Here is an 18,827-nt window from a genome sequence, read left to right on the forward strand (position 1 = left end):
TAAACTTCCTCAGTAACTTCTCAATGTAATGAAATTATGATAATACAATAATATCATCTTTCCTTGTTACTTCAATACCCAAGATTACACTAGCCTCTTCTAAGTCTTTCATGTCAATTTAGATGACAAGAATTTCTTAATTGTAATAACTAATTTAATATTAGTTCCAAAAATAAGCATGTCATCAACATAAAGGCATATAATAACATAATCATTTCTAAAAATTTTACTATACACACACACACACACACACACATATATATATATATATATATATATATATATATATATATATATATATTATTTATATAATAACTATTTCATTTTAAAATTCCATTAAATTTTTCATGCCACTGTTTAGGAGCTTATTTTAGGTCATATAGTGATTTAATTAATCTACATACTTTATTTTCTTTACCTGATATCTTATAACCCTCAGGTTGTTCCATATATATTTCTTCATCTAAATCTTCATTTAAAAAAAGCCGTCTTAACATCCATCTGGTGTACCACCAGTTTGTATACGGAGGCTATCACTATTAAGACCCTAATAGTTGTAATCCTAGTTATAGAGGAATATATATCAAAGTAATCTAATCGTTCCTTTTGTTTAAAGCCTTTCGCTACCAAACTACCCTTAAACTTATCAATAGTCCTATCTGATTTTAGTTTCTTTCTAAACACCTATTTACAGCCTATTAGTTTGTTTTCAGGTGATAGGTCTACAAGTTCTCAAGTGTTATTAGATATAATAAATTCCAACTTATCATTTATTGCTTCTTTCCAAAAGGTTACATCTGGAGAGTTAATTGCTTCTGTATAGGTTGTAGGATCATCTTTTACCAAGAAGGTGAAAAAACCATTTCCTAGTTAGTTTCTCTTCTAACCCTAGTACTTTTTCTTAGTTATATCTCTTCTATTACTTTCTCATAAACACTTTTACTTGTAAACGCAATATCTGATTCATTAACTTCCTCTATTCCTATAGATTTAAATTTCATAGGGAATACGTTCTCAAAGAACTATGCATCCCTAGCTTCTATAATTATATTAAGATCTAGAATATTATCCTTAGTTTTTAAAACTAGAAACCTGTAGGCTGCACTATTTTATACGTAATCTATAAATACACAATCGGTCGTTTTAGGGCCTAATTTTCTTTTCTTAGTTTCACGTAATCCTACTTTAACAAGATACCCCTACACTTTAACATATGTATAACTAGGAACATGATTCTTCCAAAGTTCGTAAGATGTTTGTTCAGAAGATTTAGAAGGAATTCTATTTAAGATATAACAAACAGACAAAATTGTTTCTCTCTACATATTTAAGGGTAAGCCTGAACTGTTTAACATAGCATTCGTCATCTCCTTAAGAGTTCTATTTTTACGTTCTGCTATTACATTCTGTTTTGGTGTATAAGGAGTTGTAGTTTCGTGAATTATTTCACTCTTTTCATATAATTCTCTAAATTGAGAAGAGTCATATTCACATCTTCTATCTATTCTAAGTCTTTTAATTTTTATATTTAACTGATTTTCAACTTCAATTTTATACTTAAAAAAAGCATCTAAAACTTCATCTTTGTTTCTTAATAGATAGACTCTAATGAACCTAGATTAGTCTTTTACAAAAGTTATATAATATCTTTTTCCACCTTTAGACATGTGATTTCTAAAATTATCTGAGTCACTGTATATTAACTCTAATAGAACAAATGATCATTCTATTCGTTTAAAAGGTTTTCTAATGAATTTTGATTCTACGCATATTTCACATTTATCAAATTCTTCATTAGATATATTAGGTAATAAACTTAATCTTTTCATTTTCTTCAAAGACACTATATTCACATGACCTAATCTATTATAACATAGATAAAAGGGTTCAACGATATAAAAAGAACTAGATGTCTTCTTATTATTATCATTGGATATATTTACAATGAATAAACCATCACTACAGTATCCCTTACCAACAAAAGCTTCATTCTTAATCATTACAAGCTTTTCTAAATCAAATACTAACTTGACACCAGCCTTATTGAGGAACGAACCAGAAACCAAGTTTCTTCTAATACCAGGCACATGTAGGACATCATTCAACATTAGAGTCTTTTCAAAAGTGAGTTTAGAAGTACTTTCCTTTTTCCTACAATTGGAGATGTTCTAGCATTATTCATGAACACCTGTTCGTTATTTTCTGATACTTGGTAGGAGGTAAACATGCTACGACCTTTACACACGTGTCTAGTTACACCAGTGTCTAGTACTCACTCCAAGTTATTTATAAGGAAGACTTCTGACACCACAACTGTTGAGGGTCAAATATTACATATCAAACCCCAGTTATTGCCTGATTTTACGTACATGATAATATTTAACGTCATATTTTAATTGTATTTTTATTGCATGATGTAATCAGGAGCGTGGACTGAAAAATAGCACTAAAAGCATGGATTTGACACTCCGAAGTCACCAGAGCAAGGGACGCACTCCAGAGAACCAAGACTGAAGAATTTACATGCCAGGGATCCAAGAAAATCAAGTCATTCATGTTAAAGAGGCCCGAAATTGGTGAAGAATGCAAGATCACATAGTTTTTGCCATCTGATTAGCTCAAAACTTTATACATGGCCTGAGGGCCATAAATTAACCGTACATATCAAATTTCAGCGCTCGGATCACTATAGAAGCGCCCCGACTAACAGATCAGCCCATAAACCGTTGATTCTGGGCCCACCTGATATCTAGAGCTGCCTCAAATCTGGTCTCAACGCCTTAAATAGGGAGACTAATTGAATGAATGGATTGGATTTTACAAAAACATCACAATGGGCCCCGTATGTACAGCGTGTGTACATTATGTACACACGTGCCGCCGCGCACCGAACCGGGTAAGGCGGGTTAGCAGCGCTGACCCGCGTCTCCTTCTCAATACGGCAACTACTGTTTGGCGCTGTGTAATAGACAGACGTCATCCGTTTTGCAGACGCTAGTGGGCCCCACAGAATGACCGTACGGATGATCCAAGCCGTCCATCGTGTAGAGGGCCACGAATTCATTGAACCTATGCTGACTGTTTGTACCCATGCAAGCACACATGCGCGATATAGAGGCCATAAGTGGACTACCCTGCAACGTTCAAATTGATTTTTTGCATGATTTCTTCTCTAGTCCGAGTCAATGGGCATTCAAAATCATTCATTTCTGACCGAAATTTTGAGGGCAATCTAATGGACGGGGTGGATTTCCATGAAAGCACCTCTGTGGGGCCCACCGATCACGACATCACCGGACGTGCGAAAGGCTTTGCACGTCCGCGAAATTTGATTTTTCAGGCAGTTGTGGCCCATCATCTTTGATCATATGGCAGTCTGAACCGTCCATCGTGTAGGCCAGCCAAAATACTTCCAAGAGATGTTGATATTACAGAAATAATGCAAGGAACGCGAGAGTTATGAAGCTCCGAACTTGGCTACGAAAAGGCTTTCGCTGCGCATGCAATAGCTTTCCAAATCCGATTTCCACCACTCCAGCAGCTATAAAAAGAGTTCCAAAACGTGGAGAAGGGGTGAGCTTGAACAGGAGACGTTAGATAAAGAAAGTGAGGCAGAGAGAAAAGTGTTGGGAATTTTTATATATTTTTTCTTTATTTTTTTTCTTTTTCCTATGAATTATGTTGAGATTTAGTCTGATTATGTTAGGCTAAACCTCTTAGCTAGGGCTAAGAGGTGAAGCTTATGGCATGATGAGACTGACTCTATGCCTTTGATTTATGCTAGACTGACTGATGTTGATTTTAGTTCAATTAAAAGGAATACTTTCAGTTTTTTTAATGGTTTGTTATGACTGAAATTACAATAGATCTGCGATGCATTTGAGTATTTCTTCCTCCTTTTGATGTTTATGACGTCAGGAAGCCCTGTTATTCACCATCGTCTCATGGGCATGGTTGGATGACGGTATCCTTCCTAACTTTCATGTAGTGTTGATTGGTTGGTAATTAGTTTAATTCTGTTGTTTGCTTTGTCTCCTGGGCATGGTTTGATGATGGAATCCATTCTAATTCATATACCTTTCATCTCGTGAAGACTAGATTAAGTAAGTTCAGTTTGATTTCCATGATTCTTGATGCAGGCATAAGATCTCCCTGATCTCTACAAGTGGATCCTTTGAATCCCTAGTTTCCTTCATCTGAATTTCTTAAGTTTTAGATTACTATTTCACTATCATTCATCAATTTATATTTGATTTAGATTTCATCTTAGGCTAGTTCTATTTCTACCTAGTTTCAGGTAACATACAAGTATCAGTCCCTTGGGATTCGACCTCAGTCTCACCGATTTTATTACTACATCACAACCCTATACTTGGGGAGTGAACAACAACTACTACCATGTCAGACTCATTGCCTATTTCTATAAGATTAGTCTGCAATTTATCTTTGTTTTTCTTAAGCCTGCAGGTTTTAATGTGATGCCCAGGCTTTCCACAGTTGTAGCAATTTTCCTTTTTTCTTGATTAATTGTTTGCATTATTCTTTTTGAGCCCGCATTCATTTGTGTAATGTCCAGGTTTGTCATGGTTATGACATTTGCCATTTTTCTTATTATTTTTCCAACTTGATTCCACAAAATTCGTCTTTGAATATATCTCATTTCCATTTTCTTTTTTGGTCCCTAATTCTATTGGTCTCCTTTATTCATATGTGTACGATAGTAGTTTCCAAAGAAACACCATTCTTTTTATATTTAATTATATTCTTATATTCTTTCCAAGAGCGCGGTAGCTTTTTTATTAGCGCTTCTGATAGAAAAGCTTCATCCAACTTAATTCCTTCAGTTGACAGTTCATGAACTAGATTTTGAAAATCATGAATATGATTAGTGACAGGTTTGTAGTCTGTCATTTCATAATGAAAGAAATTAGTGATTACATGTTTTTTAGTGCATGCATCTTCCAATATGTACTTCTTTTCCAAAGCAGTCCATATGCATTTAGCAGGTTCGTAAGAAGCATATACGTCATATAGTTCGTTGGACAAAGAGTTTAGAATATAATTTTTACAATTATTTTCATCTGCTACTTCGGTTTGATTTGCTGGATCTATAGTAAATGATTCATATAGTATGTATTAAACTTTAAAGGTGGTCAGTGTAAACGTCAGTTTCTGTTTCCACCGTTTAAAGCATTGTCCAACGAACAGTTCGATTTTGTCTAACTCAGCAGAAGCATTTACTGTTAGGTAGTCATAGTCTATGTAATTCAACAAATTCGATTTCAAGATTGATGGAATATATGTTGAATTAAATAAACTATATAGAAAATTGAGAACCAAAAAAGAAATAAAATCTAAGAAAGAAGACTTATTGAACTGAGTTGAGGCGTGATATGAGTCATTCGACTTGAAATCGAATTTGCTCCCCTTGGAAAGCGTCCCAAGTGCAACAGGTTTCCAGAGCAATCAACCTCCAGGATATAACGACTATGAATCGGTCCCAGCGGTGCACTGACTGTACACGGGCTCAAACCACTTGCAGTTTAACCAGAAAGTGCTGAGTTGACTCAGCAAAATTTCTTAAACCAGAACTAGAATAACAGAAAAAGTCTTTAGAAGAGGAGAATAAAATGATTTTTGTTACTTTAGAAACAGGAACGAAAGCCCTTATATAGACTCCGAAGTGGTGCATTAGGCACCCTTTTAAAAGGGTTAGGTCCATTAGGTTTAAACCCAACAGGTGCGACCAATCGGAACAGACACAATTCTCTGGTTTAAAATGAAAAGGTGTAAGTGCGAGTACACTCTCGTAAATAAAGTCCCACGAGTACCCATACACACACACACACACGCACGTGAGTACACTCGCACCCGCGCCCATGCCCAGCCCAGTCCATCCCGTCCTGTCGCGCACATGGACTCAGAGTCTGCTCGGTGCACGCGTGTGTGTGGTCAATGGCATAGATTAAAGCTATTTTGCCCCCCCCCTGAAGGACCAAATTCACATGCCCCCTTAATGGGGCTCAAGCCCCAAGGCAAAAAGCCTATCGTATATACAAGATGTTTTTCTTTGTCAAATCCGATGTGGGATAAAATCCACAACTCAAAAGCACAAAAAATTTCAAATGTGGAGGGAAACCAAAAATTTTGAAAATCAAACTTTAATGTATATTTTGAAACAAAATACAACACTCTTTATAAACTCAAGTCCTTCGATCTGTCTGCAAATAATATAAGCGGATCGATACCTCTAGAAAATAGGGAATCTTGTCAATTTAAATGAGCTATTCTTATCTATTAACTACCTAGATGGTTCCATTCCTTCCACTTTAGGAAATCTAAGAAAACTTGAGATCTTGCGTGTGAGCCGAAATCAAATCTCGGGCTCCATTCCTCCACAAATCGGGTATCTACAAGATCTAGTTGGGATATCGTTGTACCAAAACAATCTAAATGGTTTGATCCCTCAAACTTTAGGTAATTTGAGCAAACTTACAATTTTGTTTCTCAATGACAATCAAGTTTCTGGTTCAATTCCACCTGAAATAGGGAATCTGCTTAATCTTAAGGAACTAGACATGACTAGTAACCTTCTAACAGGTTCTATCCCTTCGACTTTAGGAAATTTGACCAAGATTACTTTTTTGTCCCTTTATGAGTGTCAATTATCTGGTTACTTGCATCAAGAAATGAAAAACATGACAAATCTTTCTAAACTCTACTTGAGTGACAACAACTTCTCTGGCTATTTACCTCAGTTATGCCATGGTGGATCTCTTGAAGCATTCTCTGTAGTAAACAACCATTTCACTGGTGAGATCCCCAGAAGCCTCAGAAACTGCACTAGCTTAACAAGAGTGCGACTCAATGGCAACCGACTTTTTGCAAATGTATCGGAAGCCTTTGGTGTATATCCACATCTTACATTCATGGATGTCAGCAACAACATTTTGTTTGGGGAACTCTCACCAAACTGGGGTGAATGCCGAAACTTGACAAAGCTACAAATCTCTGGGAACATGATCACTGGCAGAATTCCTCCTGAGATTGGGAAACTTACAGAGCTACGAGTGCTTGGTCTTTCTTCGAACCATCTAGTAGGAGAGATTCCAAAGGAATTTGGGAAGTTGACTTCTTTGCTCAACTTGAATTTAAATGATAACCAACTTTCTGGTTAGCTACCACAAGAGTTTGGAAAACTATCCAATTTGGAGGTTCTTGACTTGTCAATGAATCACCTAAGTGGTCCAATACCACCTCAATTAGGGGATTGCTCCAAACTCCAGTATTTGAAATTGAGCAAAAATGTTTTGAATGGAAGCATTCCTTTTCAGATTGATAACCTAGTATACCTACAGGTCTTACTAGATCTAAGTCATAACTCCCTCAAAGGAGAGATGTCACCACAACTCGGGAAATTGATTAGGCTTGAAAAGTTAAACCTCTCCCATAACATTCTATCAGGCTCCATTCTGCATTCTTTTAAAGGGATGTTTAGCTTGTAATCTATTGACTTTTCATACAATGCTTTGGAAGGTCCTCTTCCGAACAACAAAGCCTTTCAGAAGGCTCCTGCAGAGGCATTCATAAAAAATAAAGGCCTATGTGGTAAAGTGCAAGGTTTGCGACCTTACAATGCCTCTTCAATACGTCATGGTGATGTGGGGAAAGGCCATAGAGTTGTGATCCTCATTATTCTTACTCTCTTAGTGGCCTTGTTTCTTTTTTTTTGTAATCGTTGACTTTTCTTCCATTTATTATCAATGAAGAAGAAATATGGAGAATGTGGTTCTTGAAAGGAGCATCGGAAATCCATTTGCAATATGGAATTATGATGGGATTGTTGTGTTCAAAGACATCGTGGAGGCAACAGAGGGTTTTGACGACAAATACTGCATTGGAACTGGAGGATATGGAAAAGTTTACAAAGCAAATCTACCAACTGGCCAAGTAGTAGCTGTGAAGAAACTTCACCCACTTGAAGGTGGTGATCAATCTGATCAAAGAAGTTTTAGAAATGAGATACGAACATTAACAGAAGTCCACCATCGCAATATTGTGAAGATTTATGGCTTCTGTTACCATGCTCGATGCTCATTTCTAGTGTATGAGTATATGAAAAAGGGAAGCTTGGCAAGTATCCTAAGCAATGATAAAGGAGCTGCACAGTTGGATTGGACTCTAAGAGTGAAGGTTATTAAAGGTGTGGCCAATGCTCTATCTTATATGCACCATGATTGTACCCTGCCCATTGTCCATCGAGACCTATCAAGCAACAATGTTATGTTGAATTTGAAACTTGAGGCTAGTGTCTCTGATTTTGGCACTGCACGATTACTGATACCCGATTCATCTAATTGGACCATGCTCACAGGCACTTATGGGTACATCGCTCCTAGTTAGTTGCTAGTTCATTCTCCGTGCTTTAATAGTTCAATTAGTGATTGGTTTTTATTTTCTTAAGCTTTTTTTTTTATTGGCAATTATATACTCTAAAGTTTGTGCATTAGTTATATATTGTTGCTGAAGTGACAATTTAGGCCTGACCCGAACTCGATCCGACTCAATGTCGAGTCCAACATGCCTAACTCGATCCAAGTTCGGTCTGGCCTGGACTGATCTAGACCGAGTCCGATCCGGTCAGAAGTACCGAGTCAGGTCGAGTTGGCGCTGAGTCAGATTAAGAGATGAGGGAGGGAGGGAGTGAAGAGGAGAGAGAAGAGGAGGAGGGTGATTGCCAGGCTTGGAAGAGGAGGATGAGGGAGAGAGAGAGAGAGAGAGAGAGAGAGAGAGAGAGAGAGAGAGGTTGGGATCGGGTCGGGGTAGGGTTAGAGAGTCGGATCAAGCCGGGTTTTGGATCAAATCAAGTCTAACCAGATCGAGTTTCAGGTCAAGTTACTGGGTAACTCGAACTCGACTCGGTTTGAGTTCAGATTGGACGAAGCTTATTCGGTTCGGACCGACTCACCCATTTAGATTAGGTCAAGTCAGATTGGAACGAGCGGACGAGTCGAGTAAGCCGGATCGAGTCGTCCCGTGCCCACCTCTAGTTCATAATGCCCACCTTATATCTTTTTTCTTTTAAAAGTGGAAAAGTCAAGAATTATGGGCCCTTATGGTATTTTTATGATATCTAACCGATCTAATAGATGTAGCCTTGCGACATGATGTTTAGAGTAGTAAAAAAATTGATCAATCAAAATGTATAGTAGGCCGCATCATAAAAATCATATACACACTTTAAAACATCAAAATTCACTTGTAACCCATTTGATGATTACATTAGAAAGATTTTTAGTTCGTGTAATTATCATAGTGGGTGCATGTGTAGAATAAGTTGGAAGTCACATTGCCCTGAAATTTTCAAACTTTATTACTTTTTAAATAAAAATAATATATAAGAGTACTTCGATAACCTTGTTGGACAGGAACTAAAGAATGGTAAATTTAGAATTTATGAAGAAATTTCTCATAAAAATTCATTTTTTAAAGCAATAATAATATCCTTTTTATGATGAATTATGGAAAATCAAGATGGGTTCTTAAGATATTCAGGCCTGTTCAATATATATGTATTATGGACTGCCTTTTCAAACTCATTTTTTGAATTGCATCATTATTTTTTTAGTCTATTATTCAATAAATTTGGTTTCAAAATTCAACAAATTTAGTTCCAAATATTCAATGAATTTCATAAATTTCCAACACACTCTTATAATTCATCAAATTTAATATTACGAGATTGTAGAACCGTAATTAAATTTTGTGATTTGTGATTAGATCGCGAGCATTGCATAGTACATTATTTTCAATTGTGTGGTCAACCTGAATTGTGATAGAGTTGAGTTTTGGGCCTTAGGTTTAAAGGGGCGACACACCTGATAGTAGGGGCGCTTTCATGAAAGTGTCATGGTGGGCCTGCTTGAGCTGTCGGGCGCTGTGCTCACATGTGGGCGGAGAATATTAATAAATTAAGGGGAAGGTATGCCATTGACAATTATTTACATATTAGGTGGCTTGTGTTTGTTTTTTCTTTTAAGGGACCTGAACCTAAATTCCATATTAATTGCGTTGGGTGTGTTTTTAAATATGCTAAGAGGGTGAGTTTGTCTTTTGCCTTATCTTGTTCGCTTACAAAATCGTGTAGTCCTCGGGTCACTGGGCTGTAACTGCGGTTAGCCAGTGGGTCATGCAGGTCACGCGGGGCCGCTTCAAGAAGTAGGAAACGGATTGGCTACTCCCCTGCCATCAGCCAATGGCTGGTGGTCGGTGCTTTGTGGGCCCCACCATGATGTATATATTTAATACATGCCGTCCATCTATTTTTCTAGATCATTTTATAGTATGAGACCAAAAATAAAGTATATCCTAATATCAAGTGGACCACATTACAGGAAACAGTGTTGAATGAACGTGGACCATTGAAAACTTTTCAGAGGCCATACAAGTTTTGGATCAAGCTGATCTTTGTTTTTTCCCTTCATCTGGGACTCTATAACTCTTTCTTACCTTTGACCAGGTGTTGAAACTCCTAAGAGTCTACCACCGGAGCAAGAGCAAGGACCACACCTAATCAACATATTGGATGTGAAATAAACAGTACAACGGGCCTTAGGAGGATTTTAATGGTGCATATCAAGCCCTACAATGATTGGTAAAAATGGATGAACGGAGTGGATGAAACACATACATCATGGTGGGGCCCACAGAGCACCGACCACCAGCTTCCGGGCTGGTGGCAGGGGGGGAGTAGCCAATCCGTTTCCCAGGAAGTAGGGCCCACTAAGGACACTCTATGGACAGTGGCCTCCCTCTGCCTAACCATTCAAAAATGGAAATGAATCCAAACCATTCAATGAGCCAAGTACATGGGCTCACTAAAAACAATCCTAACCATTCAAAAATAAAATTGAATTAAACCATTGAGGGTTACACGATTTAATCTGTCCATAAATTGAATCATACTTTTACCTATAGCCAGCCATGGCGGGACCCATCTCTTTAATAGTTCCAACCATCCATGCGCATGGACGCCGATTCTGTACTTACCCCACTAGCACCGACATTGGTGCTGTATCTGCCATATGGATGTGTTTTGAGGCAAAAAAATAAAAAATAAAAATGAGGCAGATTCAAGCTCAGTTGGACCACAGTATAGAAACAGTGGTGATTGAATGAGGACCATTAAAAACATCTTGGAGGCCACAAAAACTTTAAATGAAGCTGATTTTTGTGTTTTTCTTAATCAATATGTTAGATAGAAAATAAACATCATAGTGGGCATATGAAGTTTTTAATGGTGGGCGTTCAATTACCGATGTTTCCAATGATGTGGTCCACTTGAGATTTAGATTTACCTCATTTCTAGGCTTATGCCCTTAAATGAGCTTAACAAGCTGAGGTGGATAAAAAATATATATCATGATAGGGCCCGCAAAGATTTTTCGGCACCCGCTTGGGTATTGGAGGACTTGAATTTAGTAGTGACCCCGAGCATCAAGCTAAGAACTTGCGGTGCCAGAAAAAGCTATGCAGCCCGACCATGATGAATGTGTTTTATGGATACCGTCCATCCATTTTTTCAGATTATTTCATTACACGAGCCAAAAAATGAGGAAAATCTAAATATCAGGTGGACTACACCATAAGAAAAAGCAGTGATTAAATGCCCACCACTAAAATTTTCTCGGGGCCACAAAAGTTTTGGATCAAGCTCATATTTGTGTTTTCCTTTTCAAGTTAACATGACCTAATCAACGGGTGGAACGACAAATAAACATTACAGTGGGTGCCAGGAAGTTTTTAATGGTGGGCGTTCAATCAGTATTGTTTCCGATCATGTGGTACATGTGAGATTTAGATCCATTTACCACCAATCAATTAAGGCCATATCAAATAGTTCGAAGGACGCCACGTACAACCATACTACTAATGTGGTGTGGCTGAACTTTAAAGTGAGTACTTAGAGACATGTATATGCAGGAGCATTAATTTATAGAATTCGAAAAAATGAACTCTCTGCAAAGCAAGTTTCCCATCAAAAGTATATTTCTCTACAGTTATTAAATACTAGAGTTATGTCAAAAGCAACTCCTTCTAAAGTTTGAGTCTCATCAAAGCAAGTCTCCGATAAAGCTTCCTACATAAGAGTCCGTAAAAACTCCAACAATACTTCCAACACGCATTGTAAGATCGAAATGGTAATAGGCGTGTGCAATCTTTTATACACAGTGGTATATAATGGACTACGCTTATCTAGAGAATCAAATAGATTCATACGGCTAACTATCCAAATCTCTCACATTGAGAAAACTTATGTGTGACCACTGCCTCTCTGAATACTATAAAAGCAAAACTCACCAAAGAGCTCCAGGCACCAAACCCAGCTCTATGTCACCTCATCTATCCATCTGCCATAGACACTTATTTCCTTGTTTTGTTTTCAATTAGCTCTCAATCACTACTTATGGCACAAAGCCCTAGTTTTTATCATTAGCTCATTCCTGAACCCTTCATCCATGACATCCCACTAATGGTAAGAAAAATTCCTTAATTTCGACAGAAGACTATGAGGTTTTTCTACTATAAGCTAGGCAATTTCGTTGGCCATCTCACCATGAAGCTTGGTTTACACTAGACGATGAACAAATAGTCAAATTTTGATCGCATTGCCATGTACTCAGTTCCAACTAAGTCCATGAACATACTATTATCCTACCCACCATCTCACTACGAAGTTTAATTTTTTATCAATGAACAAACAAATAGTCTAAGATTCACCGTCCATCAGTTGTCTTGCTATGAAGCCTAGTTTTCGATCAAATAATGAACATTTGACCATCCCATACATCACGACCATTCTATTATGAAGCTCAATTCACATTGGGCGACGAATGGATCATCGTCTCTCGAGCAAATCATGAGTATTAATATTGTAAAAAATCATTAATAAAATATTTGTGGCTCTTTTTTTTTCCATTCTATTATTTTATTGTTGAATGACAGTTGCAATCGCGTGAATATTGAAATCTGTTCAGCCTAAAGGCAAGAAAAAAATCTCATTCAAAAGGACCGACCCTCTCCTTTCAAATCACCAGATTGCTGCAAACATTGGTGGCTTGACAATCTGGTCAACCTTCATAGACTAAATCCTACAGCTGATTTAGTGTATGAGGTTACAAGTGTTCAATCAAATGGGATGTAGAATTAGTACCACAAGCCAAGAAAGAGTGGATCATTAAGGACCCTTGTCTAACATTTTCCTACAATATAACCCACCTTTGCATTGGATCAACTTGGATTTTAGGCTCACACACTAAATGGGATTACAAAAATGGTAGACTATTTAGATTTATCACAAGCATAGTGAAAGTAAGTTGCATGACAACAAGGCTTGTGTGTCATGTCTCTTTGACTTATCATAATGCGATGAAGATGGCTTATGTGATTGTGGATGGATGGCATGGATAAAAATATGCATCAATGTGGGGCCCACTGGTATAGGGGATTTCAAAATCCATAGAAATCGGGGATGGTACCAAATGCAATTCCATGGGACCAAATGCAATTCCATCCAACATAACTCCAACCTTTCCTCCCCAAATGAAATGTTTGATAGAATTTGTACGGGACCAAATGCAATTCTATCCCACCTAATCCCATCTAATACCCTGTGCCAAATGCCCCCTAAAATGAGACAAAAAAAAAATAATGGACTGGTTTGATTTGTCACAAATATTACAAAAGTAGACCATATAAAGTTTCCTGACTTTATGCAAAGGTCTTTTCACGTAAAAGGGAGATGGTTAAATTGATAAATAGAAAAATATTTAGGTCAAAACATACTAAACCCATGTTTATAGGTGAGCCATTTTGGATTAATGATGAAATTATTAAGTGATTTTGGATAAATAATTTAAGAATAATGGATTTTTTCATCCATATGCCAAAGTAGAGGCAACCTAGAGAAAAACCTCTAAAAGTAATGACAAATAATTAAAATAAATTGGCTTTTTAATTATTTTCAGAAAATGTCTAAAATTTTTAAAGAATAATAATAAGAAGAAGAAGAAGAAAACACCAAATCAAAATGAAATGGCACAATATTTGATTAATTTAATGTTACGTAAGAAAATAATTTAACCACATGCAGGAAATCTCTAAAATTCTAATAAAAATGAGCTTTGAAAATGGACGGATGATATGACACATTCATTTGGTGGGCCCATAAAGCTTTTCCAACACCGACAATAGGGGTAGTAGCCCACGACCTAGGGTGTTGAAATCTAGGCATAGTCAACAAGGTCTGAACATCTTCCTAAGACAATCATTTCTCAGGTGCCCTAGCCAAACCAAATCTTATTATTTTCATTTTTTTTTTTGGGTGAGAGAGCTCCATGGATATGAGCGTCGAATTCGAGGAACTAGAAACGATTAGAGTGTGGACATACGTTAAGGTTAAGATGGCTTCATCGTGTGATTTTCTGGGCGAGGTATAATGTTCACTCACCAAGTATAGGGTTGTGATGTAGTAATAAACTCGGTGAGACCGAGGTCGAATCCCAAGGGACTAGAACCTGTACGTAATCTGAAACTAAATAGAACTAGAACTAGACTAAGATGAAATCTAAATCGAATGTAATTGAGGGAATAATGATGAAATATTTGACTAAAACTTAGAGAATTCAGAGAAAGGAAATTAGGGATTCAGAGGATCCACTTGTAGAGATCAGGGAGATCTTATGCCTGCCTCAATAACTTAACTAGACTTAGAGTTCCATCTTCATCTAGTTGAAGAGTGTAATCATGAAAATCGAACTGAACTTTCTTTGATATAGTTTTCAAGAGATGAAAGGTATATGAATTAGAATGGATTCCATCACCAAACCATGCCCAGGAGACAAAGTAAACAATAGAAATAAACTAATTAACAACCAATCATAAGGTATATGAGGGTCAGGAAGGGTACCATCATCCGACCATGCCCAGGAGACGATGGTGAACAACAGGACTTCCTGACGTCATAATCATCAAAGGAAAGGAACATGATCAAAGCTATCGCAGACCTATTGTAATTTTAGTCACAACAGACCATTAAAAACTGAAAACATTCCCTTAATTATACTAACATCAACATCAATTCAGTCTATACAAAAGGCACAAGTAAAAAGTCTCCCATCGCATTATAAAGTCTCACCTCTTAGCCCTACCTAAGAGGTTTAGCCTAGCATAGACATGATTAGGCTAACCTCAATAATTATATATATATATATATAAATAGTAAATAAGGAAACAGAAATTTCTAAATTCTCTTGTGCAGACGTCCAGGCTTGAATCTCCCAGTTACCGAATGAATTTTCTCTTTCTTCTCCTCTCTCTTTTATATTTGTCAGGAGGTCGGCTATTACGCAACAGCAGGCAGTAACTTAGGCAACCACAATGCCACGTGCGTCACTTACGAGAGAATCTGACCTTTGCACACAAGTGCGTTTTTGTGACCAGACAGCATCCCTATGAATGGTTTTTAGCTGCCTTTCACATGAACAGTTCAGGTGGTTAAGAAGAGTCATCCGTGATGGTCCTTTCAGATCAACGGTTTGGATGTTCAAGAACGGTTCAGATCCAACGATTTGGCTGCCTTTCAGATGAATGGTTCGGATGTTCAAGAACGTCAGTTCCGATTGTGAAACAGGGCTCTCACAACAGAACCTGCGCAAGAATGCGCTGTGACGTTGGGGGGGCCATGAGCAATATTTTTTGTTAAATCCACACCGTCCATTAGATTCAAATCGAAAAATCCATTGGGAATGGACGGTTCTTGACTGATTTCGTTGTGGCCCACAAACTCTTTCACTCTGCCGTCTGACTTACGTTTGGACGATTGAAAATCTTTCTTTGATGGCTTCATGGAATCTGTCACTTAGGCTGTGATAATACGACCCTTTAAGATCTGATGGACGGTCCGGATCGGACCGTTAAACGTGGTGGTGGCCCATAAGAAAAGACCGCAGCCTCTGTTTGCGAATCGCAGATAGTTGAGGAAGAGAGCTCGGTCAATGGCCTGCTGACCAAGCTCCTTGGCGCGGTGCACTACGGGTGCTCTTGTGCTGTGCACATGCACTCACATCAGTGGGCCCCATATTGGTTTTTATGAGAGATCCATTCCATTCATCTGCTTTTCCACCCCCTTTAAGGGGTTGAGACCAAACATGTAGCATACCAGGTATCAAGTGAGCCCCAAATCAGAGATTTGGTGGGCTGATCTAACCATTGGACCACTTTCACAGGGATCTGAGGCTTGAAATTTGACATGTACGGTTAATTTATGATCTTCAGGCCCTGTATGAAGTTTCGAGCTGAACGGATGGTGGAAACCTTATGATCTTGCATTCTGGACGTCTTTCAGGCCGCTTGAGCTTCAATTTCATGATTTTCTCAAATCTCTGCCATTTAAATCCATCAATCTTGGTCCCCTAGGGTCTGTCTCTTGCCTTTGGTGTCTTCAGAGCGTTAAATTCATGCTTTAAGCACCCTATTTCGGTCCAAGCTCGTAAATACACCTTGCATCACAAACACGATTAAATTGAACTGTTAAACAGTACCATATTCGTAAATTCAGGTAATAACTGAGGTCTAATATACACTATTTGACCCTTAACATATAAAGCAAAAACCTAATGAAATTTCTTGCCACCACCTCGCTTGGGCTCATCCCAACAGTTGTATGGCAAGTCCATTCCTATGCTCCACGTAGGCTCCCCCATCCCTAATTAGGGTCCTTCAAAGAATTGGAGTTTGCTTGCCTCCCATCGAAGTAGTCAATGGGGAAAATCAAAGAGACAAGCAAATTGGAGCATCATCATATGCAAAATGCTCTTGACTAGTCCCGGGCATCTCACGCGCTCGGCTACATTTGACATTGCCCCTATCTTTCCAAGAGTGATAATAACTGACGTTTTGGCCGTAGATTGGTGAGGCTCCCTTGTACAGAAGTTGGAACCTCAACTACCTTAGGACCAAGTCATCAATGCAACCAGATATACCTCTTCCGCGCATCTTTCTCACGGTGGGAACAAAACAACAGGGAAAGACCCGACCGACCTGGCCAGGGCTGCAGAGTCAAGATTGAAAAAAGCGCTTTAAGAGGTTCTTTTACGAAAGGTCAAAATGCCTAATCGAATTTTTTGAAACACTAAGGGACTAAGAACCAACGCAATCTCAATTTAAAACGATCAAACAACTCAACTGAATACTTCGACTTCAATACTAGGCACTTACGACCAATGAGAGTAACTACCGAAGCCAAGTCTAGCAGGAAAGGAAGCCATTGCGTTTACCACCAACCTCAATGTGTGTAGATGTGGCCAGCCCCATCGTGGTATACGTATTATATCTAGCTCCACCATGATGTATGTGTTATATCTACACTGTTCATTTATTTTGCAAGGTCATTTTAGGCGATGAGCCCAAAAATGAGACATATCCAAAGCTTGATCAGACCACACCATTTAAAACTGAGGGTATTAAACGACTACCATTGGAAACAAGCCACATAAGTAATGGATCAAACTTATATTTGCCTTTTCGCATCATCCAAGGACATGTGACCTTATAAACAAGCTAAGAACATCATGGCAGAACTAACGAAGGTTTCAGCAGTAGGCGTAATCATCCACTAGTTTCTGTGGTGTGGCCCACTTAAACTTTGAAATCTTCCCGAAGCTGAACATAATATTTATAAGCCATTCAAACCGTTCATAAAATTATTATTATTATTCAAATAAACTGTAGTAACAAATATTATCATGAAACTATCTTTTATAACCGTCCACTAATACTTTATTGGATCTTAACAAGATGTTTATATGCCATTCAAACTGTTGATGGGGTTATTACAACTCAGATAAACTGTAGAAATATTATCCGGTGGTTCAACCCCCATTATTTCGTGTGGTATGCCACGTGTTTTTAATTATTATTATTATTTTTATTGTTTGGCATGGATATCTCCACCCGGCATAGGAATATCTTGTACTTGGGTCATAGGAGTATGCTTGTGCCCGGAGCAAATAGGGCCCAAAGAGATTTATGTGATGAATCCACTCCGTTTATCTGTTTTGAAAGACTATGAAAGAACAATATTAAAAAAACTCAGGCAGATCAAATACTCTTGTGAGCTACACCAAGGAAATAGTGGGAAACGAAACATCCACCGTTGAAACCATTTCAAGAGCTGAACATATTTATATGCCATCCAAACTGTTCATGGGATTATTACCACTAAGAAAAACTTTAGAAACAAATATCATCCTCCTACAAAACTTCTGTCACTGATAGGCATTCAATCCCCGCTGTTTCATGTGGTATGGCCTAATTGATTTTTCGATCTTCCTAATTTTTAGAATCCTATCCTTTTGTGGTCTTTAAAAACCGATGGACGGAATGGATTTATCACCAACATCTCTTTGGACCCCACACAGCCCCGGGCACATGAATATCTCGGTGCCCCGGGTCACATGCAATCCGCTCCCAATTAGCGGAGGATGGACATACTTCAGTAGTCCGCGGTCTACAACATCGACGTTGCCTATATAAATTCTCACCCACCGCCGCGTCAGTTCTCCCGCGCGCGCTCTCTCTCTCTCTCTCTCTCTCTCTCTCGTAGTAACAGGGAAAATGGCAAGCTCTCAGTGCTGTGAAAATCCTCCAACGTTGAACCCTACATGCGGACAGGGGTGCGTAGAAGACATCGGTGGCCTCAAGGCCTACATCACCGGTCCTTCCGATTCCAAGCTTGCTGTTTTCCTCCTCTCCGATATTTTCGGTAC

At 38.2% G+C, this 18,827-nt stretch overlaps 2 protein-coding genes across 2 annotated transcripts in view; both read left to right on the forward strand.

Annotated features, from left to right (window-relative positions):
* The first annotated feature begins 6,578 nt into the window (after window positions 1-6,578).
* Window positions 6,579-8,403, forward strand: LOC131225008 (MDIS1-interacting receptor like kinase 2-like). Its single transcript, XM_058220436.1, has 3 exons — window positions 6,579-7,173; window positions 7,537-7,717; window positions 7,770-8,403. Exons 1-3 carry the CDS (start codon window positions 6,579-6,581, stop codon window positions 8,401-8,403), a joined length of 1,410 nt encoding a protein of 469 aa, XP_058076419.1.
* Window positions 8,404-18,633: 10,230 nt separating this feature from the next.
* Window positions 18,634-18,827, forward strand: part of LOC131226131 (endo-1,3;1,4-beta-D-glucanase-like) — a 32,406-nt gene continuing 32,212 nt past the window's right edge. Inside the window, exon 1 of the mRNA XM_058221843.1 lies at window positions 18,634-18,823. Within this exon, the coding sequence (XP_058077826.1) occupies window positions 18,676-18,823 (148 nt within the window). The 5' untranslated portion in view covers window positions 18,634-18,675. The remainder of the gene's footprint in view (window positions 18,824-18,827) is intronic.

Source organism: Magnolia sinica, chromosome 14 (assembly GCF_029962835.1).
Source record: "Magnolia sinica isolate HGM2019 chromosome 14, MsV1, whole genome shotgun sequence".
Classification (NCBI taxonomy): domain Eukaryota; kingdom Viridiplantae; phylum Streptophyta; class Magnoliopsida; order Magnoliales; family Magnoliaceae; genus Magnolia; species Magnolia sinica.

Bases quoted from the DNA above. Each gene is read 5' to 3' on its own strand.
- LOC131225008 (XM_058220436.1), top strand. From the start codon at position 6,579: ATGACTAGTAACCTTCTAACAGGTTCTATCCCTTCGACTTTAGGAAAT. The intron at 7,174-7,536 runs GTTAGCTACCAC...ATGCTTTGGAAG, and splicing joins AAATGATAACCAACTTTCTG to GTCCTCTTCCGAACAACAAA. The intron at 7,718-7,769 runs GTTTCTTTTTTT...TTATCAATGAAG, and splicing joins CTTACTCTCTTAGTGGCCTT to AAGAAATATGGAGAATGTGG.